At 38.7% G+C, this 16,765-nt stretch overlaps 1 protein-coding gene across 1 annotated transcript; it reads left to right on the top strand.

Moving 5' to 3' along the window:
• The first annotated feature begins 9,448 nt into the window (after positions 1-9,448).
• LOC101027561 (serine protease 58-like) lies at positions 9,449-13,386 on the top strand. The gene is made up of 3 exons (XM_010340403.2): positions 9,449-9,755; positions 10,336-10,489; positions 11,773-13,386. The coding sequence occupies exons 1-3, from the start codon at positions 9,716-9,718 to the stop codon at positions 12,053-12,055; spliced, it is 477 nt and encodes a 158-aa protein (XP_010338705.2). The 5' UTR covers positions 9,449-9,715; the 3' UTR covers positions 12,056-13,386.
• Positions 13,387-16,765: the final 3,379 nt, after the last annotated feature.

The raw sequence follows: 16,765 nt of genomic DNA, 5'->3' as shown, positions 1-16,765 counted from the left end.
TCTAAACAGTAGAATTTCCAGACCTCTTGTAGAAATAATAGTTTTCAATAATTTCTTCATTTCTCCATTTGTTTTACAAGTTCCCACCTTCTCCAGAATAAATCACTTCACTTTCTCCTCCACGAACTGATCTCATCTTCTCACTGTGAGGCACAAATTCCTTCACCAAAACCTACCTGAGATTTATATAAGCCCTCTAACATGACCTCAATAGTCTACCGTGACTGTGTGTACACAATCCCCATACAAAGCCTTCATTACTTAACAGAGCATATTATTAAGGACACATCCATGTGCATAACCCAAGTTCATTTTTTAAATGACTTTCCTATTTATGTGGTCCGTTTCTATTTGCAGTGTTCTTAGATCTTGCCAGCTCTGCCTCTGAGACTCTTATTAGACTTGGAGGGACCCATGGTAGAGACCAGTGAAAGACCACAGGTTTCCTCCAAGGCCAGCTTCTGGCTCAAAGATCTGATAGCAGTAGATTACACTGTTTTCCAAATAGAAGATAAGGTCATAGGATCTGAAGAATTGATGGAAGGTTTGTTTTGTCTTCATTTGCAAGAGGAACTTTCACAGTTCACACAATTTTGCATTGTGGTAATTTCTCATGCAACTCATGTACTATATCTGCAGGTTAAAAAAAAATAAAAACATTATAAGAGAAAAGATTACGCTTCCCTGGGAGTCACTGGATTGTCGTCCTGGCATGGTAGAAGCTTCCCTCATCACCCCACTGCATTTGTCTCTATTACACGTAGAATGGAAAAGCTGGGCAGATTTCTGGGAAATGAATCTCTAAGTCCCTAAACTTCCTTTACATGTAACTGCCTCCTCAACAGGACCTCTTCCTCCATTTTCCTTTCCAAGAAGTGCTCACACAGAATTATAGACACTGTTCTGATGTGACTCTCACCACTGAATGATCATAGAACTTTATTTGGGGTTTCCTCACTTCAAAATCACATTTTCCATTTTTGATAATCAACACTTTGAACTCAGAAACTGCCGTTTAAAATCAGTAACTCCCTCATTCAACCCCTGAAGTCCTTTTTATTTTCCTCTTCCTGTTTAACTACTAGTATTATTTTTCCCTCAAAAAAGAAATTTCCATTTACTGCCATGTCCGGGAAAAATAAATTTTCTTCACTGTAGCTTAGTATGGTCTCCACATTATTACATTGTTTTACATGTGTTTAGCACAAAAAAAGACAAAATCTCTCATTTTATTTGAGAAAAAGGCACAACAAAATATTTTGTACTTTTTTCCCCTATGTAATTTTACTTCCTTCCTTCAACCCAAATCAGCTACATCTTTGTTCAATCAACACCTTCATAAGCCACATGGGATGAGAGAGTTACACTCTCCCACAGGACAGCTACCTGCTGTGTTTTACTGAGTGAGATATGTCAACTGAAGGCTGGATCTAACGGTGAAGACAATAATCTTAAAAAGAGAGAAAGAAAGAGAAACATTAGAGAAGTAGAAAAGAAAAAAGGTAAGATAGGATAAGACTAAGTAAGAAATTTTGAAAAGAATAAAAATAACTAAAATAGATCTTTAGAAAATTCTGCTGTGTGGTATACAATACAAATTCTCTTCTTTAGTTTTCTGTGTAGTATTCAGAACAATTTTTATTTTAACTACTGTATTTTAGTGTTAAATCTGATTTGGAGAATAAGATAAAATAAGAGCTAAATGAGCTTTAACACTGGCATGGGGAGAAAGATGACCCATATCTGGGTAACAAGAATGAGGCAGGATGGGGAAGGTATTTTTTTTGGTCAATCATGGCAGTTACCAAATATTAGAAATAAAAGGTCTTCACACCATAGAAAACTTATCTTCCATAGCTCTGGGTTCCATCAAAGATTTTCCCCCAGACATTATATTACTCCAGATTCATTCAGGAAAAACAAACAACTTTAGCAACATAAAGAGGAGAAATTTTAGTATAAAGAACTATTAACTTTTTGCCAGGTGCAGTGGCTCATTCTTATAAGCCCAGCACTTTGGGAGGCTGAGGCAGAAGGATTTCTTGAGTCCAGGAGTTTGAGACTAGCCTGGGCAACACAGCAAGGCTTTGTCTCTCTCTAAAATAATAATAATAATAATAATAATAATAATAATAATTAGCAGAGTGTGGTGGTGTATGCCTGTAGGCCCAACTACTCAGGAGGCTGAGGCAGGAGAATCACTTGAGAAAAAAAGAATTATTAACTTTTTTGGTGAGGGGAAAAATATGGAGAATGGGGCAAAGCAAAAAGATCATTTTGCAGTGCCTGACAGGTTAATGTGGACAACTCTAAATGGAGTTGCAGATTTTTATTGCTGTTGTTTCATATTAATGTTGTCCCTTTCTGCATTTTTCTTGATAAACAAGTGTTAGGTTTTATAAAACAAAGATAACATTTATCTCTAATGAAATTTCCAGGATGTCTGGTTTATAAAATTTAGTATTAATCTTTCTCATCTTACAAAAATCCCTTAATCCACCCTAATCTGCAGGAAGAAAGCCAGCTGCGAATGAGTGCAACACAGTCAGATTGGGAGGCTTTCCAGCACTGATCTGTTCCATCCTCTCATTCCCCCACATCTTTTCTGAGCCTCATGTTAGTCACGAGATGTCCCTAGTGAAATGTGAGTAGAATTGGAGGGAGTAATACATTTTCTCTGTTGAGAGAGCTGCATTGAGCTAGGGAGAGCTGAAATCTACAAGAGCCCAGTAATTCTGAATCCCTAACTTCAGGAGGAACCCAGTTCCAGGACATTGCTGGAGCCAAATCACACAATCCTGTGAACCAGGAGCATCCAGAAGGTTTGCTCTTTTCTAGTACTCAGAAGTTTTGCAGAGGTGAAAAAGGTGATAGTGATGATAACTCACACTTACTATCTTCTGTGTGTCATATACTATGCTTAAGTGCTTTTTAGATAATATTTAATCCTTGTGGCTATCTTATGAGGTAAGTACTGATCTGCTTTCCATTTTATAGTTTAGAATACTGAGACTTAAGGTAGTTAAATGTCCTTTTCGGGATAAGGCAGCTGGTAAATCATAAGAATTGAATCCTATCAGGTCAACTCCAAAGCCCATGCTCTTCACCATTATATATATATATATATATATATATATATATATATATATATATATATATCAAAAAACAAAACAAAACGAAACAAAACAAAACAAAAAAAACAAGAAAATGTCATAAAGATTTAAGGACTTCACAACAATACTTTGACATTAAGATAAAATACTGTCCCTGAGAGCCTGGAAAATATGGGAATCCTAAGGTTACACTTATTTTATTTTATTTAACCAACATTTATATAGCATTTACTGTTAGTTAGGAAATGTCGAAAGCCACTTTATAAATATTAATTATTTGCATTTTTCTAAAAATAATCGATGTGATGGGTCCTGCATTTTACAGGAAAGGAAACTGACAAAGACTGAAATAAGAAACTTGTGCAAGGACATCTGGCTACAAAGTGTGTCACAATCAGCTCATTATGATCAAGCTTCAGAGGCTACCATGAGAATTACAGACAGTATATTATGAGCGACTCATACTCTTGTCTTTTCTACCAAAGATTCCAACATCTTCTCTCATAAGAGTGTTGCCTAATCCTTTTTCTATTTTACTCCTAAAGATGGAAAGAGTCGTACCTCATGCTCACTTTATACCACCAAGGGATCTTGATCCCTCCCTCCATCAAGCCGCGACTTCCCAGAATTGATGCTTAAACATGCAATTAGAGCAAACTCATGGACCCAGATAAATTGCTTTCGAGTCCTTCAGGATTGAGAGGCCAAAATTGTGGACCCTGGAACCACTCAGGCACAATTACCCTCTTGGAACACTTGCTTCATCTACCACCATTAGAAAATGGAGTAGAGTTGGAAATGATTCATCACCTGTACTGGTTATTCGTTACTGCATAGAAAACTACCTCAAATTTACCAGACTATAGCAACATTAATCACTTGTTACCACTATTTCTCATGGCTTTAGCGTTTGCCTGGGCTCTTCTAGGCAATCATTGCTAGGAGTCTCTCATGCTTTGCAGGCAGCTGGTGGCTGGGATTGGAGCCATCTATAAGACTTCCTCACTCATAAGTCTGGTGACTGATACTGACTGTCAGCTGGGACTTCAGCTTGATTTTTGGCCAGAGCACCTGTGCATGGCTTCTGCACGTGCCTCCATATGGGATGGCTTGGGCTTACTTATAGCAAAGCAGATGTATTCTAAGAACATTTGAAGAGAGCTAGATGGAAATTTGTTGACTTTTGTAACCTGTTCTCCAAAATTCTGCCGGTTCATATTTAAGAGGAACCAAATTGGAATTTATATTTTGTAGGGAAGAGACCCAAACAATAAAGGAGTACTTTTTATTTATTTTTTTGAGACAGAGTCTCACTTTGTTGCCCAGGCTAGAATGCAGTGGTGCCATCTCAGTTCACTACAACCTCTGCCTCCTGTATTACAGTGATTCTCCTGCCTCAGCCTCCCAAGTAGCTGGGATTATAGGCGCCCATTATTATGCCTGGCTACTTTGTGTGTATGTGTGTATTTTTAGTAGAGATGGAGTTTCACTATGGTGACTAGGCTGGTCTTGAACTTAAAGGAGTACTTTCTAAGCCACCACATAATCTCACATCCAGGAAAAATCTCTTGGAAACTGAATTACACTTTAAAATTTTTTTTACTTTATATCTGTGGTACATGTGAAGATTTGCAAAATAGATAAACACAAGTCATAGGGGTTTGTTGTACATATTATTATATCACCCAGGTAGTAAGCTCAGTACCCAATAGGTATCTTTTCTGCTCCTCTCCCTACTCCCACCATCCTCCCTCAAGCAGACCCCAGTGTCTGTTGTTTTCTTCTAGTGTTCATAAGTTCTTATCATTCAGCTCTCACCTACATGTGAAATCATGTGGTATTTGGTTTTCCTTTCCTGTGTTAGTTTGCTAACTAATTTGATGATAGCCTCTGGCTCCATCCGTGTTCCTGCAAAAGACATGATCTCATTCTTTTTTATGGATGCATAATATTCCATGGGGTATATGTACCACATTTATTTTATCCAGTCTTTCACTGATGGGCATTTAAGTTGATTCCATGTCTTTGCTACTGTGAGCAGTGCTGCAATGAACATTTGCATGCATGTCTCTTTATGGTAGAATCCTTTCTATTCCTCTGGGTATATACCCAGTAATGGGATTGCTGCATCAAATGGTAGTTCTGCTTTCAGCTCTTTGAGGAATCATTGTGCTGCTTTCAACAATGGTTGAACTGATTTACACTCCCACCAAAGTATATTAGTACTCCCTTTTCTCTTGCTAGTCTAGCAGACAACCTTGCTAGTCTGCTACTTTTTGACTTTTGATAATAGCCATTCTGAGTGGTGTGAGATTGTATCTCCCTGTGTTATTGATTTGCATTTATCTTATGATCAGTGATTCTGAGCTTTTTCCCATATGCTTGTTTTGGCCACGTGTATGTCTTCTTTTGAGAAATGCCTGTTCATGTCCTTTGTCCACTTGTTAATGGTGTTGTTTGATATCCTCTTCTAAGTTTACTTATAGATGCTGGATATTAGACCTTTATCAGTTTGCAAAAATTTTCTCCCATTCTGAAGGTTGTTTGTTTACTCTGTTGATGGTTTCTTTTGCTGAACAGAAACTCTTAAGCTTAATTAGAACCCATTTGTCAATTTTTGCTTTTGTTGTGATTGCTTTTGGTGTCTTTGTCATTAATATGATTTGGCTGGGTCCCCACTCAAATCTCATCTTGAATTCCCATGTGTTGTGGGAGGAGGCACCCAGTGGGAGGTAACTGAATCATGGGGCAAGTATTTCCCATGCTGTTCTTGTGATAGTAAGTCTCACAAGATCTGACGGCTTTAAAAAGAGGAGTTCTGCTGCACAAGCTCTCTCTCTTTGCCTGCTGCCATCACGTAAGATGTGACTTGCTCTTCCTTGCTTTCTGCCATGATCGTGAGGCTTCCCCAGCCACATGGAACTGTAATTCCAATTAAACCTCTTTCTTTTGCAAATTGCCCAGTCCTGGGTATGTCTTTATCAGTAACATGAAAACTGACTAATACAGTCATGAAATCTTTGCCCATTTCTAGGCACAGGATGGTTATTGCCTAAGTTGTGTTCCAGGGTTTTTATAGTTTGGGGTTTTAAATTTAAGTCTTTAATCCATATTGAGTTGATTTTTGTACATAGTGTAAGGAAGGGGTTCAGTTTCAATCTTCATTGACTAGCCAGTTATCCCAGCAACATTTATTGAAAAAGGAGGCATTGTCCCATTGCTTGTTTTGGCCAGCTTTGTCAAAGATCAGGTGTCATAGATGTGCAGACTTATTTCTAGGTTGTCTATTCTGTTCCATTGTTGTTTTAGTCACTGTAGCTCTTTAGTATAGTTTGAAGTCAAGTAACAATTCCTTCAGCTTTGTTCTTTTTGCTTAGGATTGCCTTGGCTATTCAGGCTTATTTTTTTGGTTCCATATGAATTAAAAGAATTTTTTTTTCTAGTTCTGTGAATACTCTCATTGGTAGTTTGATAGGAATAGCATTGAATCTATAAATTGTTTTGGGCAATATAGCCATTTAAATGATATTGATTCTTTCTATCTGTGAGCATGGAATGTTTTTCAGTTGTATGTGTCTTCACTGATTTGAGTATTGTTTTGTAATTCTCAGTATAGAGACCTTTCACCCCTCTGATTAGCTGTATTCCTAGGTCTTGCAGGTTTTTACTGTTTGTGTGTGGCAATTGTGAATGGGATTGCCTTTCTAATTTGGCTCTCAGTTTGTTGTTGGTATATAGGAATGCTAGTGATTTTTGTACATTGATTTTGTATCCTGCAATTTTTATGAAGTTGTTTATCAGCCAAGAGAGCTTTGGGGCCAACACTATGGGGTTTTCTTGATATAGAATCATGTCATCTGCAAGCAGAGATAATTTGAACTCCTCTTTTCCTATTTGGATGCCTTTTATTTCTATCTCTTGCTTGATTGCTCTGGCTAGGACTTCTAATACTACATTGAATAGAAGTGGTGAGAGAAGGCATCTTTGTCTCATGCCGGTTTTCAAGAAAAATGCTTCCAGCTTTTGCCCATTCAGTATAATGTAGCTGTGGGTTTGTCATAGTTGACTCTTATTATTTTGAGGTATGTTCCTTCAATACTTAATGAGAGTTTGTAACATGAAGGGATATTGAATCTTATCAAAAGCCTTTCTGCATCTATTGAGATAATCATGTGATTTCTGTCATTAGTTCTGTTTATGTGATGAGTCAGATTTATTGATTTTTGTATGTTGAACCAACCTTACATCCGAGAATGAAGCCTATTTGATCATGGTGGATTATCTTTATGATGCACTGCTGGATTCAGTTTGTAAGTATTTTGTTGAGGACTTTTACATCTACATTCATCAAGGATAGTGGCCTGAAGTTTTCTTTTTTGTTGTCTCTTTACCAGGATTTGGTATCAAGATGATGCTGGCCTCATAGAATGAGTTGTGGAGAAGTGCTTCCTCCTTAATTTTTTGGAATTGTTTCCATAGGAATGGTACCAGTTTTTCTTTGTATATCTAGTGGAATTTGGCTGTGAATCCTTCAGGTCCTGTGCTTTTTTGGTTGGTAGGCTATTTATTACTGAGTAAATTTTGGAGCTGATTGTTCTGCCACATTGCTGGAACAGAAATGTAAGCTGATTAAAGACATGAAGAAAACAAGACAAAAGAAAAGGAATTCAGGGTAGGTTCCAGCAATGTGGCAGAAACAAGGCTGTAGGTAGGAGAGACTCTGTGTACTGCAGTTGATTCAGAAACGTTTACGAAGTGATTTCTGTTATACTACTTAAGTGTGTTTTCAGACTGGTGCAAGAATTTCCCGTAATATCTCCAAAGCTTCAGCTCAAGCTTGAAACCAAGCCTAGGATTAGGTTAGTGGTAAATTAAGAAATAAAAGGAAGACAGCTGTTTCCAGGTGCTGGAACAAAGAAAACTAAAGATAAACAAATAACTTAGTAGAAATAAGGCCCAGTCCTACCAGATAAATCATTGGAACCAGTAGAGGGATGCTGGATTTCCTAGAATGTTGGGAGTTATGGGCTTAAACGGCATGGTTGTGACACGGTTTTTAAACATACAGAGCTTCAGCTTGAAAATGTATAGGCCCGTGATAAAGGATAAATTCGGTCTCACATACAGGGCATATAACACAGTGTTTGTCACATGGTACAAAATAAATACTGACTTATTATTATAGTTATTATTTTAAAAGCTTTGGGTACATGGGAACATTCTGATGACATGTTTTAAGTTAATTAAATTTTAGGAGAACTAAGTCTGCCTATAATTTTTACAGATATAGGAACGTTATGTGTATGGACTTTTATAACTGATCAGCTCTTTAGTTACTCTGATAAAGATCAGTTTGATCCTATATGGTTTGCATTTGTCCAATCTACTTTATATAAAATGTGGGATTGAACCCTCCTGTTATTATTACCTGTCTCTGTGGGACAGCCTGGAAGTTATCATATAAGATTAGCTAATAAAAAGAAAAATTGGGGTACATTTTGAAAGATAATAGGCATAGAAGACAAAAAGTGAACTAGTAAGGAAATTAGTTGTATTCAGACCATCAAATAGGAGAGTATCTCAGATCTGAAGATTATGAAGTGTCTTAGCAGGATGGTTTTGCCCTGGACTTTTTATAGGAAGAGAAAGGCAAGTTCGAGGTGGGGAGATTTACAGTTGGGGTTGTTTTGCAATCAGGGGGAAGTCCCAGTCAGTTGGCTGAACAGGAAATGTTTATTTTTGAATGTAGCTAGTTTTGAGGACACAAACCATTCTAATATCAGCTAATAATTTTTGAAACAAAAAATGGGGAGTTGGATGGTCTGTATCTGGCCATGTCAGCAAGCACAGGCAAAAGAGGAGAGGTCTGTGTTTGATGCATCACAAGTAAACAAGAGACTCACGAGAAATTTTCCAGGTGTTAGGAGAAAGAATGGGTAGAGAGTCTTATCTACATCATACAGGAAAGGTAGTTCTTTACGGTAATTCATTTCCCAGAGCACAAAAGGATGCGGAGATTTCTTAACCATCACTCTTTTCTAAGGTAGCGTTCAACCTTGACGCAGGGAATATGGAGACTGCATACTGAGTCTTGACTTTGCCACTAACTTCCAAGAGAACCATAACTTCCTCATCACTAAAATTAGAGGGAATGAAAAAAACAATGATGTATTAAGTGCATTTCATACCCCAGTTTTCGGGAAGTCTCTTGAAGAGGTGAGATGGCAGGGTGGTGGGTGGGGAGGGAGGTTTAGGTCATAGAGGGAGGAGGGGACAACAAAGGTTGTGTCACAGAGAGGGGAGGGAAAATCGGCAGGTACGTAATGACTCTGAGCAAGATTGGTAGGATAGGAGAGGAGGCACCAGGACCTTGGCTTAGTCTGTGCCACTCCCTTTCACCCACATCAGAGACGGCTCCCAGCAATGCCATATATATTTGGGTCTTGATAAGGACTCATTTGAAGACTGCTCTCCTGTCATCTATCTTCTGCCTGTAATTCGTGTTTATCCACAGCTGTTCCTGGCAAAGACACTTGGACTAAAGATTGGGACAGTTTATAGCTTGATCAACTTGTCTGCTTCTGGCAAGATCACAGTCTGCCATGAAGGGTTTTCTCATCATCGCTTTCTTGAGTGCAGCTGGTGAGAGTTTGGGACTTTGTTTCTGCCTAGGGTGAGAGCCAGGATAGTCTATGAAAGATTGGAAAGAAGAGTAGCTGGGCGCAATTTAAGAGCTAGGAAGTGGAGGACATTTAAATAAAACAACTGTTGAAGAAAACAGAAGGAACCACATTAGAGGACATGGGCCTGGAAAAGCGGGGTGAGCTGGGTCAGGGGCTCTGGAAGCCCTAAGATTTTCTATTCCTTATATCACCAAAGTCAGGCAGTAATTTTCTACCTCCATTTTTGGCAAAAGTGAATTAAAAAAAATTAGTCATTTTTTTTCATCTTTGTAACACACAGCACTGCCAGAGTTTGTGATCAACATATGAGTTAGTTTCACAGATTTCTGATATAATTTCATCTCAGCAAGGCCATGTGTCAATTTTCTTGTTGTGTATAACCTGGGGGACATAGATAATTTTATTTGATAAAAGTACAGAAGGTAAATTGAAGACCTTTACGTTACATTTGAAAACCTTAGGTTAGGGAAAACTACCCTCACCAGTTCTGGCCTTTTAACTTCCTTTTCTCTTTCCACTTATACCCCTTTCTTCTCCAGGAGCTGTTCTGGCTAAAGATTCTAAAGATAATCAGGAGTTGTTACATAATTTTACTATTCCTTACATGGTCTATCTGCAGTCCAGCCCAGAACCCTGCGTGGGGTCTCTCATTCACCCTCAGTGGGTATTGACGGCTGCCCATTGCCCTTTACCGTAAGTTTCCCTTTCTCTTGCAAGCTGGGAGTAATCTGTTCAAAGAAATGTAGATCTGGTGAAGCATCCCAGAAAATGTTTAGTAAAATCAGAAGACACAGGAAAAAAGAGACTCTTGTTCCAATGGGAAATAGAATACAAATTTGGGCAGTTTAAGAGGAGATAAGTAGGAAGGTGTCAGGGGACTCCCTCTCATGGGTAGTAAATAATAGTCATTCATCAACAATACTTGTTAAATACTTATTATATAGCAAGGGCTGTTTAATCACTGATTAAACAGTGAAGGAACAATATGAAAATAAGTGTTCCCTCATGGAGCTTCATTTGGTAGAGGGAGTAGCCAACACAAACAAGTGGCCAAAAACAAAGCATTACAAAAAAAAAAAAAAAAAAAAAAAAAGGCAAGCTGTAATATATGGCCATGAAACAAGAGATCTGCTTTAGTTAATGTGGGCATGTCCATCTTCTCTGAAGAGGTGAGATCAATAGGAAGAGAAGGAGACAGCCAAATGCATAAATCCTGGGGGATATTCCAGGCCAAGGGAACAATATTCATATACTCCCTGAAACAGCAAAGATATTAGGGTATTTGGCAAGCTGAGAAATCAGCAGGAGCTAAGCGGGTATGCTGAGTAGGGTGAATGCTCACAGGATGAGGTCAAAGAATTAGGCAGAAGCCATATCGTGCAGTGACAGTAGAAGGGCAATGGAGCACAATACAAAATAAAGCAATTCCTTGCAAATCTCAGTGTTTCTGTTGTGTGTGAGAACGTATTGTGTGATCAAGACCCACTCAGTTTCATGAGTATAGAAGAGGGCTTTCAAATACAGAAATCTAAGCCATCTGGCTGTTCAATGCAGTTTAGTTTAACACAGACTGAACTTCTGCTCTGTGATATATGGGAAATACAAAGGAAATAGACAGCTCACATCCTCCTGGAATAAGAATTGGAAAATCAGATGTTCTTTCTTAAATCCATACTTAACACATGAACTGGATGTGTGGTGCCTCTCTATTAGCTGCTAATTCAGATGATCAGAATCTTAATAACAAGACTCTACTGACTGTGTTTTAGGTGCCAGAACCATGTCAGACATTTTACAAATTTATGTCTCTAATACAACAATTCTTTAAACTGTTACTATTGTTTTATAGGCAAAGGCAGGCCATGTCAGTTCTTAGGTTAAGACAGAAAGTTAAAACAAAGAGGGTGGGCTGTATCATTTCTTGTAATCTGCCATCCTATGACTCCCTTTCTTCTCATCTCTCTGCCCTCTGAAAGTGTTGAAATCCGACTGGGAGTTTCTCAACCTAGCATTACAAATAAGAAACAACAAATACGAAACTATTCATCGATTGTGACCTACCCTGACTTTGATGCAAAATCCTTGAACAATGACCTAATGATGATCAAACTGTCCAAGCCTGCTTCACTCAACTCCTATGTGGGGACTATAGCCATAGCCTTAGAACCGATTCCATTTAATGAGTCCTGCTTTATTCCAACCTGGACCTGGAATGAATATAAAAACCGTAAGTGTTTGATGCTGCGTTTTTTATACTGAGGAGGTTGGAGCTGGGAGAAAATGTGGTGGGATGTCCCTGATGGAAATCGCTGCCATGCGACAATGTTGTCCACCATAGCAGGATTCCTGCCAGGGCTCTATACCACCATAACTGGAGGTCATAGATAAAATAAGAAGAGACTGATAAAGGACAGCCACTCTGACACCAACAAATGGAGCAGACAGTAATTTTTATTATATCTATAGAATATTGAAAACAGAGTCCAGAGAACTGGATTGAAATAAAGATGGGAAAAATAGGAGTTTTCATGCACAAAGACAGTCATCAAGTCAGCCTGTTGGAGGATGACTTACTCATTGATAGTTGCTGAAAGCCCATCATACAGTGGAAGAACAGTGGGGAAAATGAACACAAAATATATGTGATGTAGTGAGGCAGCAGAGGATGATTCCTATATCCTCTACAGAGAACCCAATTTATGTGCAGAGAACACTAGGAGACAAAAGAATGTTCGAGAGAGCACCTGCCCTGTCATCAGAGCCTTTCCCTGAAGAGAGTGCCATTCATACCTACTGTTCCATCCCGGAGTTCCCTCTTAGAGGTGGAGACTTGGGTGGTTCATAGGGAAATTGATTATTATGACATAATCAGTTGGTATCTCCCTGGCCTTACATGACTCATGGAAAAAATAGTGGCAGCCCATGTTGTAAGCACACACCCTTCTCCCCTGTGAGCTGAAATTGGGATGAGCAGAGAGATCTGGTCTCTGCAGGAGTCTGTCTAATAAAGAACACTTACGAAGAAAATTACTTTCTAATGCATTTGTTGGTCTTTGTTGGCTGTTACTCCATTATGGTTTCTCTAGGTATTGTGAGAGGATGAGGATATCATCACCTGATATCTGAAATGAAATGACAAATCTAAATCTATTGCTTATTATAGCAAGGTAGAGCAATGTTGACAGGCACCACCCCACTAAGCAGAGTGAAGTGCTGATTAGCATATGGGGTTTGTGGGAAGCTTGGAGTTGAGGGATTGGAGAACTTTCAGAGGTATGAATGGGTTACATCAACTGCTGAGGCCTGGCTACCTCAGGGGGATTGCTGTTGATTGATTGGCATGCTGAGATGTGTTTTTCAGAGGATCTCTGATCCTGATCAGCTGATTTTAAGAGGTGAAGGCTGAAACTGATTATCTTGCAAAAGCTACATTCACTCAAGCAAGTTGTCCTGGATCTATTACGCCAATTTAAATCTTTCTCTGGTGGCTACAGAACAATGCACCTGTTCTGTAAAACCAAATTGAAGTAGAATTTAAAAAATCAGTCTTTGGTTAAAAAAAAAAAACAAATAAAAAGTAGAAACTATTATATTTTCAGTATTTTGCAGCTTCATTTTTCAATTTAGATGCAAAGTACTTGGAAATCTAAGTGAACATGTTTTCTGAACAATTGCAGCTTGTATGATTTTTGTCCTTGGCTTTATAAGTCTTATCCAAAGTAATTGAATCACAACTTATAGAAGTAACTTATTATGTACCATCTGAAAACAAAACAAAACTATTCAGAGGTATACAGGCTCTACATGTCAATATCACAGTGACAAACTAGCTCTACGAGCTTTCTGGTGCAGAGCTTTCAATATTTATTAGAAATTCATTATTTCAAGTAACTTAAGTTACTTGCACTTAGCTTTTTATGCATATTTTAATTTGGTTACCATAAAAACTTAAAACTGAGTATAATTTCTTTTTCTTCTCTGACCTGACACCTTCTGGCCTAATCTGCTTTAGGACATTCAACTGGGAGTGCTCTATTAGAAAACAATACTGCTCCTTAAACAACACTGGACTCAGTTTGAGCAATCTCTGGTCAAACTTTTGTTTCCTTTCTGTTTTCTATTATCTACCAGAAATTAAAGTTACATAATATCTTGGTTAAAATCCCTCTATCTTGAAGTTGATAGTATAATAGCAATTGCTGTTATGGAGATATACAACGTGACGACTTCTTAAGGGGAAATACATATGTATATTTATAGCAATACACATATTATATATACTTATAAATAAATACTAAAAAGCAGTTTTATATGCATTAAAAATAGTTTCTCCCTTTATAATTAAATATGAAAAAGATCAAGTATATGCCCAATAAGCGTGTGTATGTGTGTGCATGCGTGTGTGCGTGTGTGTGTGTGTAGGGGGAAAATCTCAGAGACAATGGCTTTGTTGCTGTCTCTTTCTCCTTGTGGTTACTAATAACTCACAGTTTTTCAAAATTTTGTAAATGATGCATAGTACAGAAAGAACTATGGATCTGATACCTGACAAAGGGGCCTCATAAATCTACTTCTCCAACATGGAGATTACTGAACAAGGAATCCTAAGGAGAATGGCATGTCTGCTGCTACCTGCACTGAATATTCTTAGGACTAAATTTATTTACAAAATAAGACCTGGTTGCAACAGCCCTTGTGATAAGGAGAGTTACTCTGGAGTTTGTTTTCTCTTTTCCACAGTCAGTAATCCTGACATCCTGACATGGATCAACCAATATTCTCTTCCCTTCCATGACTGTCAGGATAGACTCAAAGAAGAACAGGCAGGAAACATCATTTGTGTGGGACAACCTCTAAGGATCCTATCCAAATACAAGGTATTTCTCCCTTCTCTATACAGGGAGATAGCAAGGGTCCCATTGGAGGAGGTGGTGATAATGCAGAATCAAAGAGCACTGATCCAAAAGTCCTCCCAAGAGTGAGGAGCAGACAGCTGAAGTCTCTCTCCCCTCCCCACTCATCTCTGGGATTCTAACCATTCCCTTTCTCATCTTTCAGAGTGGGAGAGATTTGGGGTAGAACTATCTGTCTTTTGTTTCACTTGTACTCGAATTGGGTCAAGCTTGAACCTTAGAGGTGAGACTTATATGTGGATGTAAAGAGAGGGCTGCCCCATCTCAAGAAAAATAAGCCCATTCTCTTGGATGATTTTGCTAATTTCATGTGCCACTTCATGTGCCACTTCTTGGCATTTACTCTTTTTTTTTTTTTTTTGAGATGGCATCTCGCTCTATTACCCAGGCTGGAGTGCAGTGGTGCGATCTTGGCTCACTGCAACCTCTGTCTTCCGGGTTCAAGTGATTCTCCTGCCTCAGCCTCTTGAGTACCTGGTACTATGGGCATGTGCCACCACACCTGGCTAATTTTTGTATGTTTAGTGGAGATAGGGTTTTACCATGTTGGCCAGGATGGTCTTGATTTCCTGACCTTGTGACCCATCTGCCTCGGCCTCCCAAAGTGCTGAGATTACAGGCGTGAGCCACCATGCCCAGCTGGCACTTACTCTTGTTCCATAAGGACAAAGTTGCATTGACTTTCTGTTCCTTCTCTCTATAAGGAAGTTTCAGCTGCTCCAGCCATCTGCAATGGGAGATTGCATGGAATCTTGTCCTGGGCAAAAGGAAGTATCACCCTGGGAAGTGAAGGATTCTTCACAGATGTTCATCCCTATGCAAGATGGATCTTGAAAATTATGGATACCTACTGAGGTGCCTCTGTTCCTATATCCCCTCAGTACCACCTCTTCAAAATTTCTACACTGGATCTACAGTTCTCTTCATCTTTGTTACTTTGGAACAAAATCCAAAGAAGAAACATCTGATTAAAAAAAATGGGTAACCAAGAACCTATGTCATGACCTCTGCTGTCTTTGTCATGTAAACTTTGAGGATAATGAGAAACTTAGCAACATCTTCACTTGTGTTCATTTATTCATTCAAAAATTAACCTCTAGCTGCTTAGTCAGCACTGCCTTTGCTAAGGATGCCTGAGTGACTATGACATAGTTGGATAATTATAATAACTTGTGATAACTGCTATAACAGAGATAGGCAGTAAGCTCCACAAAAACATAAAATAAAACATTCTGAGTGGCAGTGTCAGAAGTAACACCAGACAGGCAGACAAATTAGGGAAGGATATTGTAAAACTGAGCACATAGTTTATTAAAAGGCAAAAAAGCATTTGAAAGTGTGGTATGGTCTGGAATATATACGTAAATAAGTAATCCTTGAGGGTAGAAAATAAACTATAGAGGATGGATAAAATATCATTCTATATAGGCAGGCAAAGGTTGGGTGATAAAGGACCTGACCTACTCTATAAAGGAACTTAGATTTTTATCTTGTAGGCATTAGAGGGGGTGTCATTGAAGCTTTTACAGTAAACAGAATACCATCCAATTTCTTATTTGAGAGATACTAAGGGAGTAACATCTATGAGATTTGGACATACTTACTGTAAGAAGAAAAGCCAAGGGAGGTATCAGGGATAACTCCCAAGTTTTTGACTTGGACAACAGGTTAGATGGTTATTCTCAAAGATCATATGAGGATAACAAGGGCATTTATGTGCAAGGTATCAAGAGCATGGTACTGCAAGAGGAGACAGGTGGCCTGGTATATTGAGATCCTTTAAGGATGTAGAGGTGGTTATTTCTACCAGGTAGTTGGAGACAGTGATCTGGAACCCAGATGCTGTCTGAGGAGTTACTAACAAATTGGAGTCCTATGTTGGTGGGTGGTAGCTGCAGGGTTTGGGAGGGCTCTCTGCTATGGAGAAGAGCTGTGATGGGTGCTCAGCCCTTCTCTGGCATATGGTGGGGAGACATGCAGCATCCCACAGCCACTGACCAAGGCATCTTGGTCAGAGACAGGGTTAAAGGGATTCTGAGTGTTATGTTGACACTTG

Source organism: Saimiri boliviensis, chromosome 10, assembly GCF_048565385.1.
Source record: "Saimiri boliviensis isolate mSaiBol1 chromosome 10, mSaiBol1.pri, whole genome shotgun sequence".
In the NCBI taxonomy this organism is placed as follows: Eukaryota; Metazoa; Chordata; class Mammalia; order Primates; family Cebidae; genus Saimiri; species Saimiri boliviensis.
Note: the sequence above shows the minus strand (reverse complement) of the source record. Positions and strands in the feature narration are given on the sequence as shown.